This window comes from Syngnathoides biaculeatus, chromosome 4 (assembly GCF_019802595.1).
Source record: "Syngnathoides biaculeatus isolate LvHL_M chromosome 4, ASM1980259v1, whole genome shotgun sequence".
NCBI classification, from domain to species: Eukaryota; Metazoa; Chordata; class Actinopteri; order Syngnathiformes; family Syngnathidae; genus Syngnathoides; species Syngnathoides biaculeatus.
Genome location: NC_084643.1, coordinates 29,005,584 through 29,023,843, shown reverse-complemented (window position 1 = coordinate 29,023,843; position 18,260 = coordinate 29,005,584). Strand labels below are relative to the sequence as shown.

The 18,260-nt window shown below is 44.5% G+C and overlaps 1 protein-coding gene across 3 annotated transcripts; it reads right to left on the bottom strand.

The window, feature by feature from the left end:
- Positions 1–7,279: 7,279 nt before the first annotated feature.
- On the bottom strand, positions 7,280–14,787 carry nr2f1a (nuclear receptor subfamily 2, group F, member 1a). 3 transcript variants are annotated; one of them, XM_061816198.1, is made up of 4 exons: positions 13,539–13,653; positions 13,371–13,456; positions 11,820–12,347; positions 7,280–8,644 (listed from the first exon to the last, which is right to left on the bottom strand). In XM_061816198.1, the coding sequence occupies exons 2-4, from the start codon at positions 13,381–13,383 to the stop codon at positions 8,370–8,372; spliced, it is 816 nt and encodes a 271-aa protein (XP_061672182.1). In that variant the 5' UTR covers positions 13,384–13,456; positions 13,539–13,653; the 3' UTR covers positions 7,280–8,369. The 3 variants fall into 3 exon arrangements, with proteins under 3 accessions (XP_061672182.1, XP_061672184.1, XP_061672181.1); XM_061816200.1 differs by lacking the exons at positions 13,371–13,456; positions 13,539–13,653 and adding an exon at positions 14,208–14,785; XM_061816197.1 differs by having other exon boundaries at positions 7,281–8,644; positions 13,371–14,787.
- Between the last annotated feature and the right edge of the window lie 3,473 nt (positions 14,788–18,260).

Sequence of the window (18,260 nt, the reverse complement as noted above, 5' to 3'; positions counted from 1 at the left end):
AATGCTCACGAAAAATAATGGACTTCCCCAGAGTTCACATCCACTTTTGGTGTGTGTGTGGGGGGGGGGGGAGAAGAAGAAGAAGGAGAAGAAGAAAAATAAGGAGGAGAAGGAGAAGAAATGTTCTTGTCGAGATGTGAGCTGTGCAGAGCGGCTCCGGTGTCATGGGGTCCCCCAAAGGCAGGGCGCCATCTAGCAAACAAAAGTGGCAACAATAACAGCCTGCGCGCACATACACACACACACACACACACACACACACACACGCACACGTGAGAAAATACAGACAGAAAAAATACAAGAATGAAAGAGGCGAAAAAAAAGGGGGGGGGGTGGATGTTGAAAGTCCTTTCCGAAACCAACAAAAAACGCGAGGAAACTTGAAATTCTGCGAGCAAATCACTTAAGAAATTGCAATAAATTAATAAAAATGCCACCAGCTGACTTCTAGACAAATATTTCTTTTCTATACATACATGCCAAGGAGGTTCCATAAAGTAATATTTTAATTAAATGTGAAGCTCGCATACTATTCGGTGTTCATTTAAAAACAAAAGATTAATCTTTTGTGGATAATTGTGGTCATTTATTTCCTTCAATTTTTTCACCGAAAGGAAGTATTTTTCTATGCGGTTGGGTCCTGAATTTCGTCAAAATGAGTAGAAATACTGAAGTTTGGCAACAACAAAAAAATCCCAAGGCCGCTTATAAAATTAAATATTGTATCAAACCCTTTCATCTTCCTAATTTCAAGCAACATATTTGCTGTCACTATAATGAGGAAGAAATTGGAACTTCAACTCGCAGGTTCTGTGACCCAAACACTCCGCTTGCACTGAGTGGCCTGTGACTTAGATCTTAAAAAATGTTTATGATTTTAAGAACCCCCCCCCCCCCCCGCAACCCGATCGACCACGTCCCTGCCACCGTGACAGAATGGCGGCTGACCTTTCAGGACCACGCCAAAAACTGCATCTCACGGTGCAAGCTATTCATTAATAATATAATCAGTGGCTGCAAATGAATTTGGACGAGGTGGTGGTCGTGGGGTGGGGCGCGGGGTGGGGGCTGAGGCAAAATATAACCGTGGATGCACCGAGATGGAGACTATTTAATGCCCACCTGAATCCAATATCTCCGCATTTATTTCTCTATGTGTGTGTGTCTGTGTGCTGGGGGAGGAGGGGGGAGGGGGCACCGAGCAGTCTCATTCAAATGAGATGCGCATGCGCGGATCTGTGCGTGGCCTTTGAAGAGAAGAGAGGGGTCGTGTCACTCAGCAGAGGGAAAGGGCCACTCGGTTCTACCCTCCTTCTCCTCCTCCTCCTCTTCATCATCCTTTCTACTCTCCCCTTCTGCGCCCCACCCGCCCCCCGACCCCCACTCACTCTTCTTCACACAACACGCGCGCGGATTTTCACCACTGGGCTCAGATTAGACCTTCTTTAAGGGAAATGAGAAGTGGGGGGTCTTCTATAGTCACAGCGGCGGTATGTGTGTGTACGTGGGTAGGGGGCGAGGTTGGGGGGGGCGGCGCAGTAGGAGTGGTGACACAGGTCCACAGTGCATGTGGACAAGGGAGTTCAAATAAAACGGCAGTGACCAATAATCAAAAGAAGACCTCACCTACAGTGACATTTCGAAAAGAAACTATTGGGTAATTTTTGCACGATGCTAGCTAGCTACTTCACATAAAATGGGAATCAATTTAGATTGGCCAAGATGGGAATTGACGATGGATGGATGGATGGATGGATGGATGGATGACAGAGATATATGATAAAACACAAGTGTTTGGTAAACAGCTACGGAATAAACGACTCAATGAATCAAGGGTCAGCCCTGTTCTTTTTTATCAAGACCTTGCCCCCAATCCACAAGGCAAGGTCCATAAAAGCATGACGGCTCGACTTTGGCATGGAAGAACTTGAACTCAAGCTCACAAAACACCTGTGGGTGAAATTGCAACGGAGTTGGACATCTTTCGAAGACCACAAATGGATGAATGGAGAAAAATATTTCCACTCTAAAATTGCAAATGTGAGAGGAGGCTACCCGTACATGTTTGTTTCTTCCTTCAAATCCCGTGTAGTCAGATGTTCAAAAAGTTAAATTCAATGAACGTCTCTTGAAGCAACAAATCTAGAAATAAAGCCAACTTTAAGGTTGGAGACGTGCTTAAAAAAAAAAAAAGCCGTCCCATTTATTACCAGGGATCAGGAGTGCACAGAAACGAAATAAGGCTCAGTGGATTATATCTTTACACACATTCTTCTGCCTGACTGAATGACTGAAACAAGCCTCACAAGCTGGAACAAAGATGGCTGCGCATGAATGAGGCCTGTGTTGGTTTTTGTCCTCAGAACATATGAATTCACCTAAAACGTCACGTGGGAACTATACAGTTTTGTCTTTGGATTAAAAATGTTTCTTGATACAAATCGACGTTTTAATATAAAACAAATACCACACCAAAAAGTAACAAAAGGAAAAAATGAATACAAATACATTTATTATATTATTTTAATTGTGCATGTTAATTGCAACAGACTGATATGGAACGATTCTAAGCGTCTATTATTATTATTATTATTATTATTAGATGGTAACGGCACGTTTCTGTCACTCAACAGGTTACAAAGATCCTCAAAAGTATGCTTGAAATTTACTATGACAGCTCCTAACTTACTTTTGGTCACGTGCGCCTTTCTATTTTACGTCATCGCATGTTCCACTTCCGCTGCAAACAACATTACGTCACATTCACATTTTTTGTTCTGCAGCCGCTATTGTAGCATGAGTAACATTTAGAGCAATGTTCAAACAAGTATGTCGAAGTGTGCGGTGCAAACCACTACATGCACGTCACTCAATCATTTGTAGCAGGAGCGCGCACGCACACAACAGGTCAGGAAGAGTAAAAAAGAAAAAAAGGCAATCTTACTTTTTTTTCCTGCAAAAATATTCCCCATCCGTATGCATTGATTTCCTCCCATTTTCGTCTTCAATCCATTTTCAATTTTTTTCGGAGGTGTTGGGGCTGCTGAGTCCCGCATCCACACAAGTGTTACTTCTCAAACGGGAAGAAGAGCAAAGATTGAGACATTTTGTTGGACGCCGCCTTTTTTTTTAAGTGCAGGGGTGTGGAGGGTGGAGAGGGGGGAGGTGTTGGGGGGGTCATTTCATCATGTGGGAGGTTGGGACACCAAGTTTGGACCCGTGACTGGCATTCCGGAGAGACATGCATATTTTAATACAACAATGCAGTGCACACACTGCTGGAGGAAAGAAAAGAGGGAGGAGGGAGAGGGGGAGGGGGGAGGAAAAAAAACTTTGGCGAGAAGTTAGCATCGCCTGAACAGCTGTCAATGTGGTTCCTATTAAGATATATTCTATTGCTTCTGGGAAGGACAGACGCTGTCACAAATATTTGTTTTGGTGATGTCATTTATTGGATTGTCATCGACAATTATTTACTTTTTTTCATCACTGAAAAACAAATACGTTTTTAAAATAAAAATATAATATTCCAACGTATGAACAACGTTGGCGTAATTGTGAGATTGTTTTTATATATGGGGTAGAAGGTTTGTTTGGATGATACAACTTTCTGGAAAACTTTTTTATATCACGTTTGAGCAATTATTGGCTTTTCACATCATTTGAACAGGTATAAAGTCTGTTTATGTTTCTTTGTATCTATCACAATAATGTATGCATAAAGTTGAAGTTAATTTTTGCTTTTTCGGATACGAACTTGTGTAGAAAAGTTTGAGCAAGTAGTTTTTTTGATTCTGTTAACTTTGGGATATGAATTGCTTTTTTTCACGTCTATATGAAGTGTCGGTAAAAAGCTGCACAAATGCTGTACTGTATTTACTTTGGTTTTTATCGTAAATTTATGTTTCAATTTGAGAAATAATTTGCCTTGTTTCTATAATATAAACAAGGAAGTTTGGGGTCTTATTTGCTTTTTTTCACCATATCAGGTGGCATCATGGCAGAAGTATTTGCTTTGTTTGTAGTATTTATAGATATACAGTTCGAGCAATCGTTTACATTTTAAAATATAGAGTAAAAAAATAATGCAAATGTTTTCTTTGCTTTGTACAAATTATGCTTAGCTTTTTTTGTTGCTGCAGTTTGAAAAATGCAAATTTTACTGCACAGGTCGGCATAACGTGCGAGCAAACAGTTTGAATTGTTATTGTGAATATAAGATAAGAAACATTTTTTTTTACATTGTACTTGAGTGGCAGCTACTTTATTCCACTATTTAGCAAGACATAGGTTTCTCTCATATTATTACCATTCCAACTAAATTTTGATTTTTTTTCTCTCTCTCTTCTGTGCTGAAACACAACAAATATTTTTCATACATGCAGGAATGAATAAAGCATTCGATCTGTCCACCACGGGGAAAAAAACGACAAAGACAGATGATCCTGAAGTAAACCGAGCGGTTCAAATGTCCTTCCCCCTTTTTTGGAGGGGGACTGGTTTAAAATAACCCACAATGGCAGTTTCAATTCCAAACGTCTCCCGCCTTCTATTTTGTCAAGTCACACACAATTGTATCTGTCCTAGCTAAATCCGCTGCGCTTAGCGCTGTCACTTCTGCACAGCTTTTACAACATCACCCCTCCTTCTCGTTCCTCTCCTCCTCCTCTTTTTTTCTGGGGAGGTTTCTGGCTCTTGTGCGGACGCGAGACGAGAGGAGAGAAGAGAAGAGAGAGAAGAGAAGAGAAGAGAAGAAGAGAAGAGAAGAGAAGAGAAGAGAAGAGAAGAGAAGAGAAGAGAAGAGAAGAGGAAAGGAAGAAAGGAATGAAGAAGGAGAGTGGTGGCTGTGATGAGAGCGAAATGAAGGGCCGGCAGGGGAGAGGACAAAGGCGAGTGCATGCAGCGGTGTGGAGCTGGATATCTCTGTTAGTTGTCAGCGTTTAGTCCATGGCTGTGGAATGCTAATGAGTGGGCTCCCCCCCCTCGACACCCCCCCCTCGCTCTCTCGCGCTCTCTCTCTCTCTTTCTAGCCGCCTCCCCTTCCTCCTCCTCCGCCTCCTCCTCCTCCTCGGGGAGAGAAAGCAGATCGATAGCTGACCCGATGGTTTTTGGCCAATGCTTTATTTATCCGGCCAGGCAATGATATTATCAGCCTTGAACGTTCTATACAGCAAACGTCTTCCTACATCAACACAAAAGGATCTGCTTACGCAGCAATCTGCTCTCACTGCTGGAGGATCGCGGATGCGCGCTTTTGACGCGCACCGAAATTAAACATGACTCGCGCTGACACATTGCTATGACAACCTGCACAAACATTAACGCGCGCACGCACGAGGAAGTGTCGCTTTGTGTTGCGTTCAGTGACATTCCGAGAAGCACCACTCGCTCGAGTTTGCCTGCATGCTGTACAAAATTAGAGATGTTTGTCCTTAATGAAAGCGTCAATAAACATCTTGTGATACTATTTTATTTGGCATTGCTTTTCTATTTTTCCTTTTGAGGAAAAGATGCAAACAAATAAAAGCGAGAGAAAGAACCTTCAAATACCGCGAATTGCGCCCAGACGGCACAAACCGGCCGGCCGGCGCACACTGAGCGCCAGAAGACGACCCGGGCCCACTGACATGTCGCAAGCATAATAAATGCTCTTCTTTCACACAGACACTTCAAACGTGAAATCGCATCCAGCTGCTTGCGTAAAAAGCAAACTAATAGTCTCTCGTGTTGGGAGTCATTCACTTGCGCTCTGATGAATGAGAGCGGACAAAGCTAAATGCTTGTTTAACGCTTTTTAGACCCCCCTAAGCTGAACTGAAAGTGGACACGTCCGTCTCCAGAAAAGTGCACTTCCCCCCCCCCCCTCGTCACTTCATTTTTTCCCCTACAGTGCCGGCAGTGAAGTAGCATTATGGATCCCTTTGACGATCGCCAAATATTTGAAATCCGCCAGGCTGCGATATGACGTCAAAGACATTTGAATGCTTCCCCTGGATTCCTGGGGTGTGTGTTTTCTTGTGTTACCCGTACACAACGTTAATTAGGAACACATGCCACTATTTCATCTGCCGCTCGCTTTATATAGCCCGTAGTCTAACAATTGTACGACAAAATGCTCTCAGCGAGAGGATAAAAGATGGTTATACTCTGGAGGGATTTAGAATACATTATGTCGGAGACAAGCAGCTGTACGCTGCGTTTAATAACCCAGCAAAGCATTTAGTCCACAGCTACATAAAACCACAACGACCCGCCTGCACGGGCTTTTTTCTCGTGCTCTTTTTCAAGCCAAACAAACAATTCCAACCCCGCAAGCAATCGAGCAGAGAAAAAACGTGCACAATTCTGCTAGATCACAATTTTCCGCGTCTTCTAGCTAAACTCCGATACGTAATGCTATCAATCAACAAAAAGCGGAAGTACACGACATTAAAAAAAAAAAAAACAATCAGCTTTTGCACCAATGCCACACGAAAAGCTTGACCCAAGTCGACTGGGAGTCCAATTTATCATCGCGCAAGGGATCACGTAAGGACAAGCAATATGGACACGCCTCATATAGAATAAAACAAGCAATGGACACACATCGAGGGAGGAACTCCCCCCTTCCGAGCAGAGGTGAGACGTACAGTATGGCGACAGGCGCACATTACCGCGCGATGCGTTCACTGCTCCCCCTGTCATCACAGAGTCAAAACGTGGGCCGCAACGCATCTGATGATTAACAATGAACTGCTGCTGCTGGCAGTAAAAAAAAATGACAAAGTCCCACCCAAACGTCGCGTTTGGTATGAGATTTTTTTATAGGCTAATTCGTAATGAAATGTGTCACTTTTCTCCACGAAGATGTGCAAGGACAGCGAGAATTGATGCTAAGTGGAACTCCTGTTTTGGAGGGGAGGGTGTGGGGTGGGGTTGTTGATACAGAACTTACTGCAAAAACACACACACGGTTTACACGCTATAAAGTACATTTCTCATGCTGACCATGCCTGCACTTTTGCAGCGGGGCTAATTTTATTGTCTTTATTTATTATTTTTTGCACGGCTGATGTTTTAAAAAAAAGGTAAAGGAGATTGGATACTTTGTTGGTGTTTTGTTTTTTTGTTATTTGGCGACTACTGTAATGCAGATCATCCGCATTGATTGTGACTTTTACTGTTGCGGCTGTTAAGGAGGAAAATGCTTGGGGACAGACATCGTTGCCTATTTGTCTTTTAATAATACAGTCACCATCACACAACTTCATCAACCGAGCCTTTCTGCAAAAAAAAAAAAAAAAAAAAGCTGCATCATGGAGTCAGCAAATTGAAGGCAACAACCAATAAGATTCAAGAAACAATGTTTTTTTTTCCCCAAAACGACGAAACAAACAAAAAATGTACTTGAAATGATATATTAAAAGTGCTTTTTGATTTTTCATGTCTCTCCTCTTTGACTGATGATCGCACTCATGGCCGCCGGGAGGGGGTGGGGGTGATAGGGAACAGGGAGGGGGATGCGGGCGTGTAAGGTGGATGTAGGGGGAAGGGGGAGGTGGGGGGTTCCCCAGATGTCCTCTCGGTAAAAATGTCCTGGAGGGTGGGGGGGCGGGTGGGGCATTTTGGGAAGGGGTCAGTTTGTTGTTGCAGGTCCATCGTGTAGAAAAAAACAAAAACAAAAAGAACAAAAAACAACAACAACAAAAAAAGTTCAACCATCAGTGGTGATATTGTCATAGCGATTAGACTTGTTTCTTATTGTCTAAATTTCATAATATTTTTCCTTGTTTTTTTTTTATAACTTCAATTTTAATTCTTGGAGAACATAGCTTCGACAACATATACCGCACTCATTATAAGAAGCAAAAGGTTATATCAAAAATTATTAGTATAGAATCACAGAAAGCCTGGTTTACAACCAGAAAAAATACAAAACAGAGAGAGGTACATAGACACAGGACAAATTCTTATAATTGCTTGGAAACATTATTTTCCTGCTAAGTCTTGATTTTTTTTTCCTTACTGCGCATATGATGTTGTTCATTTCGTTTGTAATTTTTCTTACAAAAAAAGAAAATAAAGACTAGTATTTTACAAAATGACGAGTATTGTTCTTGAAGATGAGGGCGGATTTACACAGGTGTAAAGTCCAGTTCCACTCTTTTTCTGTACATATTCCATCTCAGTCCCAGAAGACGAGGAAAGTGGGGCGGGGGGGGGGGGTTATTGGAGGGGGCAGGGGGGGGGCAAAAAGTCTTCCAAAGTTGTCGGAAAAAGTCTTATATATAGCCTTGTTAGAGGAGGGTGGGTGCTGAATTTTGGTCCGTGTCCTCTCTTTGTGTACGTGTATTTATGGGTGTGTGTGTTTGTGGAGGGTCACATTAGGATCATTGGATGGACATGTAAGGCCAGTTGAAGCTGCTCCCGGATAAAAGCATATCCCTGATGAGGGTTTCAATAGGAGTTTTACCTACCAAGCGGACGAAGAAGAGCTGCTCGATGACGGACGAGGACACGGTGCGGAGGGAGGGCAGCCGCAGAAGGAGCTTGCCAAAGCGGCTGGGCTGGTTCGGGTACTGACTCCGCACGTACTCCTCCAGGGCGCACTGGGACTTCTCTTGCAGGCTCTCGATGTGGGCAGCGTCCGACAGGCCGCAGGCGTCTGTGACAAAAAAAAAAAAGAATAAAAAAATAATCATCCTTGTTCCCATCGCAACTTGCATTTGCGTTTACGTGCGTCTTGGGCTCATTTGGAGCAGCCCCAGAACCCAAACGAACTCAAAAGCGCACTTTTGAAATCATGAAATCAGCAAACATGAAGTCGACATTTTCCAGGATCACGCATCCTCAAAATTGTTCTCATTTGAGGAAAGCGAAACTGAACCTCACCCAAACAGCATTACGTATTATTTTAGATTTAGTTGTTAGGGATAAGGTACTTATTTAGAGGCGGGATACGACTCGTCTCACAATCAATATAATTTTAAATTGTAAATCCTAAATGCGTGTGAAAATGACCCCCCCCCCCCCCACCCCGGTGTTACAGTTCCATTGAATGAACACTTGATTTGTCATCCCGCTTTTCTATATCATATAAAGGACGACAATTGCGCTTTTGGAACATCTTTTGATCCGTCAAACAGCTTTTGCAAACTTGGTGTACACGCAGGAGCACTCGGTGGCCATTTTTCAGCATGACTCCTTCTTGACTTGACGAGCACAAACGTGCTGCTCTCAATCAGCCAATGAAACTGGCGTCCACACACAATTGACAAAAATATGGTCATCTTAGTGATACATAGTAATACAGTATGTGGTTGTAAAATAGTGTACATTCATTTTCATTTATTTATTTATTATTATTATTTTAAATGCAGACGGTTGGTGTTCCAGGGCCCAAGGGCCAGCGTGCTCTTGATGTCTGCACTCTGGAGATTCAAGTTTTAAGGAAAGCCAAACGGCCCTGATGAATGCGAAAATGCTCTGCTTGTAATGTGACCTAATTACTCTGCAGTAAGCTGTTAAGTCATTTCGCCTCTTCTCTCCATAGACCACTCTGGCCTGTTTCTTCGCTCTCTCTCTCTCTCTCTCTCTCTCTCTCTCTCTCTCTCTCTCTCTCTCGCTCTCTCTCTTCTCGCCAAGGAACCTATATGGGTGCTCGGCCGCTAGAAGCGATCACATTTATTATAAGAAAAAGAGGCGGGTTAAAGTCAATAGTCACTTAGCGAGAACATAAAAAGCTGCTGAAATGATTGTGTTGTGCTTCCGTTGAAGCAGCCACAACCTCAGTTGGAGACAGAACAAGCAGTATGAAGCAACGGTGCCACTGTCTTCGACTGTGTGTGTGTGGTTTTTTTTTTTTTTTTAGGCGGGGGGAGGGGGTGCACTCTAGATGGCATTTTTGGGCGAGGAAGGAAGGGCGAGTTTGCCGGGGGTGTACTTTTGAGCCTATTGGTGAGTTGTGAGCTATAACTCAGTGCGGCCCAGACACAATGACCTTGTGAACTCGAGGGCAACCCTGAGATCTCGGGGTGATTTAGCGTGACCTTAGCGAGGCTGCTCAAAGAAGCATGTATGCAAATCCCTTTGGATTAAGCCCGAGTGTCCCTTTAAAACCAAAGCAGGCAATATGCTTTAACTCCATCTAATCGAGAATTTTCTCCCTTTTCAATAAAAATGCAGGTGAGAAGAGAGAGAAAGGATACAGATGAATGTGGAAAGCTGCACACACTGCTAAATTGTCAATCAGACCACTGTGAGCGTGCGTGTGAATGTGTGTGTCCCGCACCCTAACCCAACAATACACTCTGACATGGGAGCACACACACACACCACACACACACACACACACACACACACACACACATACACACACACACACACACACACACACACACACACACACACACTTGCAAACCACCATTTACACAGCTTAGTGTAGATGTCAATAAGGGGCTGATGTCAGTCGACTGTGTTGAAACACGACCACCATTATTTATGCATCAAATAGTGACAGCGCGGAGGTTATTTATTTAAGGCAAATAATCCACGCCGCTGCTGGCAAAGCGCCACGCAGGAACAACCTGCTTTTGCTCCCCTCTCCCCCTCCGCTCCCTACACACGCACACACACACGCTCACACACACATTGAAGCCTATCAAACAAACGTAAGTGGACGCCGAAAAACATGACGTTGTTCCTTCCTTCCCTTCCCATTCGAGGGTTAATTTAAGGTGACTTGGCAAAAATCAGCCACGAGAATCGGTCAAAAAAGTGAGATTTGGCGAATCCGCGTGGAGATGCACCACGTCTTTGCTAGGTGTCTGGCCTATATATTTATATTTTTCCCATTTTGTAGGGTTGCCGTGTTACTTCTGGAAAAAGTCAGCTTGTAGTGTTTTACTTACTTAAATGTAGTCTATGTTTTCCACAGGTCTAGTTGGGATTTCAATATAATATAATATAATATAATATAATATAATATAATATAATATAATATAATATAATATAATATAATATAATATAATATAATATAATATAATATAATATAATGAATGGAGTAGTGAATATTGGCCCTGGGGTTCCTTCTTGTTGGATGCAATTACAAATGTGAATTACATAATATAATAATTAATTATTTAAATAACGATCATAAAATCTTTGTCATACTAAATCTAGCAAATATATAATAATTTACAGCACCGTCAGTTAATATAAAGTTACAAGTTTAAGAGTTACCTTTTTTTCTAAACAAATGTGGCACTGTGGTCTAAACTTGTGGGCGAGTTAACGTCGAAGTTTTCGGCCCGTGTTAGTTTCAAGTTGTTGCTTTTGCTTCTTAAATATGTTTTGATGATTCAGCCATATTTTCGGAGATTCAATATTATATTACGACTGAAATGACAAAAGAGTTGGGATCTCTAATAAAATAAACGCCGTAGGACTTAAATACGTGGCTAATTACTATTGCACTGTGCGATGCGTTCAGTGTGACGAAAAATGACCCTTCTGAACTGTTCCTCCGTCTTTCCCCTCCCGTGGATTATTTGATGTCGTGTTCTTGGCGGCTGTCACGCACTGACGGACTTTTGCACCTTTTAAGCACATTTTGTTTGACGTGTGTAGTGAACATTTGTGACCGTTCGTCTTCAAAACATACGACCACCCAGCAAAAACAACGACAACAAAGTTTTGGAGCGGGCTCTGTTCAAATAAAAGAAATAACGCCTGCAAGCGTGCGCCAAACATATCGTCAAGTCCCATGAGTTGTTTTTGTTTCCAAGTTGAGGCGCGAGCACGAAGGGTCCCGTGCGCGCGGCCGTGCGTGTGGTGCCCACCTGACGTGAAAAGCACGATGGCCTTGAGGCAGCTGTACTCTGCCGAGTCGACGTGCAAGGTCTTGAGCTTCTCCACTTGCTCCTGAAAGATCCGGATGTGGTCCATGAAAGCCACGACGCGGTCCGCGGACATGGGCGAGGCGTGCAGGCCCGCCGCGGCCAAGAGGGGGGCCACGTGGAGGGGCATGGAGCACTGGGCGGCATTAAGCACAAACAACTCACTCCACGTCAGCCTGAGAAGGGACACCTGGTCGGTGATCTGCAGGTCGGGAAAGAAAGGGATGTTTCTGGCCCACTCCACGGCGCTGAAGAGCAACCGAGCCGCCAGCTCGCAGATGTTCTCGATGCCCATGATATTGTTGGGCTGCATGCACTGGCTCCCGTACCGGGACGTGGGGTAGGGCTCGGCCCGCAGCAATAACGAGATGTATCCGGAGAGATAGCAATGGCCGTTGAGGGGGTCCCCGTTGGTCAGCGCGTACTGGCCTGGGTTGGGCTGGGTTGGAGGCATTCGTCCTCGCTGAACCGCTGACAAAAAGAAAGAGAAGAAGAGGAAATGTGCATCCAGGACTCACAAACATTGTTCATCGCGAGCAACGTGCACAGCAGGCTGAATTTGAACTTGCAAATCGAACGCAAAGTGGCCCATTTGGAACACGGAACTCTCCTTGCTTCAGTATTTACAATGTCACACACACACACACACACACGCACACACGCGCACACACACACAAACACGCTTCCACATATAGTCCACATTTCCGGCATACATTCATATTTTTGAAAGTGCACGACGCCAAGGTGAGCCGTTTATTACGTTGATATTATCGCGTGCTGTTTCTCCATAGCAACAACCCCTACAGCGCCCAAACATATTTTAACCGAGATTGATAATTCTCGCTCTAAATTATGTTGCTTTTGAATTTCATGCACATCCAAGCATCGCTTTTAAATAAAAGGATTCCTGTCATTGTTTTGGAATATTAATAAACCGCCAGTTCAATAAGTCCGAGGCTGAGCCTACACTGAGTGTGACCGGAACATTTCACATGTGAACGACGGAAGTCCGCCTGAATTCTGCCGAAAGGCCTCGACGCCTTGATGAAGTTGTGCAGTCGAGGCAACCGAGAGCACAAGGGGTCAAGTTGAGCGCCATGACTGAGCGAGTGGGAGCCGTCTGCTAGCTGAGACCAGCAGGGAGACCCGTGCGGGCGTCTCTGGACGCTACTTCCACACAGATACACACACACACACAACACACACACACACCACACACACACACACACACACACACACACACACACACACACACACACACACCACACACACACACACACACACACACACACACACTTCAAAGCCCGGCAGGAGCAATGTGCATTTATAAACAACAGAAGGAGGTTGACTGGTGCTTCGTATCGGTGCAGAAAAACCGGGCCCGCTGGCTGCAGCGAGAAGCGAGCAGACCAAATGCTTTGTTCAAGCCCTCGAAGGGTTCCGTCCGTTCGGAAGCATGCAAGTGCGCTACGCGCTTTCGAAATAGATATTCACCTTCCCGCCGCATGCCCACTTTCAAGCACTTCTTGAGGCGGCAGTACTGGCACTGGTTCCGGTGGTGCTGGTCGATGGGACAGTTCCTATTGGCGCGACACGAGTACGTTAAGTTCCTGCGTACACTCCGCTTGAAGAAACTTTTGCAGCCCTCGCAGGTGAACTGGCCGTAGTGCTTGCCGCTCGACTTGTCCCCGCACACCACGCACTCGATGTGCTGCTGGCTCTGCCCCGAGTTCTGGCTGCCCTTGTCCCCGGCGGTGCCCGGCGTGGACGGCGGTCCCGGCTGGCTCGGGGTCTGAGGAGTGTGCGGCGCCGCCGACGCCGCCTGCTGCTGCTCCCTCGACGGTTGCGCTGCTGGGTTGGGGCCGCTCGGGGGTCCTCCGGCCACGTCTTCCTGCGGATCGCGCCACACGCTAACTACCATTGCCATATCTCGGCCCCGAAAAGTGCTATAGAGCGAAATGGTCGCTGCTGGTTCTGGAGCGTGGATAGGAGAAAAAAGGAAAAAAAAGGAGCTCTTCTGCGAGACGGCTGCAAAGTCAAATCGGTGCGCGGAATCTCATAGAGGAGGAGGGGGCATCAATACATTCAGAATAGCGGCAGACGGCTGGAGGGGACGACCCGATCAGGATATGCGAGAATCGGGAGGCCAGTTCCAAGGTAAATTGCACTCAGCCATTCAGGAATCCCCAATCTTGAAGGAAAAGGCGAGTCCAGACGTGTGTGGGGGGTGTTAAAAAAAAACTGCACTTTGATAGAAAATAGCCACGAAAAGAGACCAATTCACATGAGCGAGTATTTCTAGAAATAAATAATAATAATTAAAAAAAAAACCTTCTTGTGGTGGGAGCTGGATCCAAAGTGCTGCGGTGTATAAATTCCTTTCTCCTTTTCCACCAGTCAAGTCTTCGCCGTGCGAGCAGCGCAGCAGCGAACGCGCGCACACACAAAAACTGCAGATTTGGCGCGGCTATATTCTTAAATAAAGCTCATCGTCATCTTCATCATCATCTTCTCGAGGCGAGCAGCCGCCAATAGAGTCCACGCCGTGCAAAGACTTTCGCCTGTCCTCCAGCTGGAGCCGCGGAGAAAAGATATCACAGAAGGGGGGAAAAAGGCAGCAGCGGCGGCAGCAGAAAGGAAAAAAAAACACAACACAACTAGTGGAATATGCAAGAAGAAAAAGAAGAGAGAGCCTCCAAAAATGCTTTAAAGGAAGAGGAGCTGCAGAGCAATGTTTCCGAAACGGGGGGATCTGCGCGAATGTCTGTATATAGTGAACTTTGACACTACTATTGAAACTGACACGTTTCTATGGAGATCGCTGCGCCTTATATGGTGCTCGTGTCAAGGAGCCAAGAGAGGGGCTGCTGGAGACTGATAATCAAAGGCGACTGACTGGCCAGAGCCCCGCATAGAGGAGGAGGAGGAGGAGGAGGAGGAGGAGGAAGAGGGGGAGAGGTGAGAGAGAGCGAGAGAGAGAAATGGGAGGCTGAGGTGAAAGCCAAGCCCTCTCTCGCTCGCCATTGGTTAGAGTCCCACTCGTGCTCTGTGTGCTGCAAAAAGTGTCCGAGTTTATAGATGGGCATGTTCAAACCACATCATAACGTTTGCTTTCTTAAAAATCTCATCAAACCCAAATAATGCACTCATTTCGAATATTAGGATCATTTGGAATGCTCTTGGATGGCGTGATTCATTTTTCTCCCTTCATATTTGGTTTCCACTGTTTTTACTTCTAAAGGACCACCGGGTGTCAATTTTTTTTTAATCTCATTTTTTTTATTCTTCTATTGATAGAATTCATCATTTCCGTCGAGCCGTCTCCACTGAGCGTGATTTTGGATATTTTTTGCAGCGTTGTCATCTCACCACTGGGGGCTCTCTCTTCTTCCCCCCATTTTCTATATTTTGGACAGCCACAATTTACATCGAGCTCACTCGCCTCGGCGCTGCTATTTACTTTGAAACCTGATTAGTATTTGTCGTCTATTGTGGCCAGAAAAGAAAGAGACAGCGTGATAGGAAGAAACCGTGTATGGACAGAATAAAAGAACGAGCAAAAAAATAGGGGGTAGACAAAGCTTTTACGCAGGATAAATAATCCACTAAAACTGCGATTGGGGTCGGGGGGTTCAACAGTGGTCTCAACTTGTGATAGCGCTATGTTGTGTTGGACTAGTGTCTTTATTCCAAAATGCAAGTGTCAATGCTTGGAAGGGAAGCTCGTGCACGTGTGGGAGCTTCGGCATGCGCATTGCGGTACATGCGCCGCGCAAAGCCTCCAGCGTCGCTGATTAAAATACTTACATTGCACTGTGAAAGAAACACACCAGGATGCAATTAGTAGAATTCTGCGCGCAAATAGCGCTTTACAAAAAAAAAAAAAAAAAAAAAAAAACTGAGCGCGCAAAGATGTGGCAGCAAAGAAAAAATAATAGTCAAAAAAAAATGCAGCAATTAGCCGGGTCCCTTCTTGTGAATAATTACATAGCCGGTGTCACATAATGTCTTAATAATGACGCTCATTCACAATCATGTGAACTTATTTGGGGAATTTGCATGGGGATTCCGGCTTTTTGTCTGAGGATTTCTGCAGGCTTTCTCCCTCCGTGCAAGAGAGTTTGAAAAAAATGGATCGCGCTGCCATCTAGCGTACATTGTACAATTACAACCTCCATAGAAGCGACTGCACAAGTCATTAAAGATAGATTTTTTTCAATAGGACAATGTTCGTTTTTTTGTGTTTTCCGAAACTATTGCGAGAAATAAAACTTTTAATAGATCAAGTTTTAATCTATAATATTCTTAGTATGAATGACACATTTGCACAATGGGGAAAAAAAGAGGAATCGAAACAAAACAGTTACATTCTACCACAATAAATGCATAAAGATAATGGTGAATGATATATTTTCACGCGAAGAGAAAATCACATTAAACACACAAATGCAGGCGAAGAATAGCCTAAAAATGAATAAAAACTATCAGTTTTAATGAACCAAAAATTAACACAAGTCCCGGCAGAGAATTCTTCAGGCACGTAGGAAAATTTGCAGATAAATACATCTTAAATAGGCAAGTGACCCCCGTAGGAAGCTCAGAGGAGGGATGGCTTGTTTTTTTCCTTCTTTCAAGTATTCAACAAGAGAGCTCTCTCTCCTCGTCGATGTCTCGGGCAACTCCACAGAAAACTCCCCGGCCATGTCTGCAGCTCTTTGAAAACGTGAAACCGACAAGATTAAATCAGACAATGATTTTCTTTTCTTTTCTTTTTTTTTTTTTTTGGGGGGGGGACTCCAAAGTGCATCATTAAGATTTAACTCCGCAGATTGGGGTCGTTGTGGAAAAAGCAGCGAGCAGGACAGGAGGAGAGCACACACAGAGAAGGGGAAGGAAAAAGCGAGAAAGTGGACCACAGCGGGCAGTTGAGGCGAGAAGCACCGCACCGAGCACCGGCTTCCCTCCCAGGAGGAGCAAAAAAAAGGCAAGTCATCTATCAGTTTTTATTTTTCCAGCGCACGTTCGAATTTCAACGCGAACCTCCAATAGCAACTTTGCCCGATTCAATGCACAACTTTTTGGTACGCGGCGGCCAAGCGCGTCTTTGCTGGCCGATTATCAGCCGTTAGCGGGGCTCCGCTGTCGGTGGTGCCCCCGGGAAAGGGCAGCAGATCTGGGGACACCGCGCGTGGGCAACCTTCGCCCGTCTTGGTGCGCCTCACCTGCACGCGACCTCATTTGTTATCAAAGAGATACACAGCGCGCCGAGATGGCGTCCAAAGATTAAAGGGCTGATTAAGGAGGAGAAAAGTGGGTTATTTTCACATCGTGCATTGCTTTGCGGGGCTGCACTCGAGTGCGCGTTTTTCATATTTGCGCCACATGCACGGAGGGTGATGAAAGTTAAGTTTAACACTCGCTGTTGCTCATTCATTAGTGATGCACTATTAATTAATTAAAAAAAGATAATATCACAGGAAACGTTAAATTTGGACAGGTTGACGTGCAATTTAGAATTTATTGAATTTTAATGAGAGACGAGACGACAAAGAACCAATAATTTATTTATGTTTGCCTTTATTCAGAAATGATGACAATTTGATTACCTCCACTGTGAACAAAACAAAACGCAACGGGGTCCGATTTCATAGCAAAAGTCTGAATTGACATTCTTTTGTATTTGCAACTTTCTGATTGGCGACGTTTTCAGGCTTTTGGATGTGAGAATTAAGAAGTTCGACGCCACCGTGTGTGTGTGTGTGTGTGTGTGTTGTTATCATATCTATGATGATGAATTGATGGTCACACTCTGGCTTAGATTTTAATATAGCTAAAAGACAGCAAGCAATAGAGGAGACCTGGAGGTCAGGAGCTCAGTCCCCTGCAAACCCCCATCCAAACGCCGCAAAGAGCACCATTTGCACTTCGGAACAGGAATCTACTTCAGGATCACATATGTATTTTCTATTAACTGCGTGTAATCACGTTTGTGTTATCAAGACTCAATCATTTGATGCACGCTATTTGAGGATGGACAGACAATCATTTGCACTTCCACGTGAGTCCATACACACACGAGAGTGCAAGCGCGTGTGTGCGTGCGTGTGGACCACAAGGCTCCATTAGGACCACATCAAGCTGACCCCCGTTACTATGCAACAGCTGCCAGCGTATCAAACACTTTTGTGTATGATCGGAACTCATTTAGACCATCAAGTAATTTAGAAACTCCCATAATGCTCACTTGTTGCTTACGTCATTTCCCCCCACATTTACAGTTATAACGATTGAGGACACGCGAGATTTGGTTACTCGGTACTAATGACGTACATTTGATTTTACTGTTTAAAAAAACGGCTATTTGAGTGACAACAATCCTACCCT

Excerpts from the sequence above, each read along its gene's own strand:
- nr2f1a (XM_061816197.1), bottom strand. The coding sequence starts at position 13,803 with ATGGCAATGGTAGTTAGCGTGTGGCGCGATCCGCAGGAAGACGTGGCC. Across the intron at positions 12,348-13,370 it reads AGTGGGCATGCGGCGGGAAG|CGGTTCAGCGAGGACGAATG; the intron begins GTGAATATCTAT and ends TCTTTTTGTCAG. Across the intron at positions 8,645-11,819 it reads CATCGTGCTTTTCACGTCAG|ACGCCTGCGGCCTGTCGGAC; the intron begins GTGGGCACCACA and ends TTTTTGTCACAG.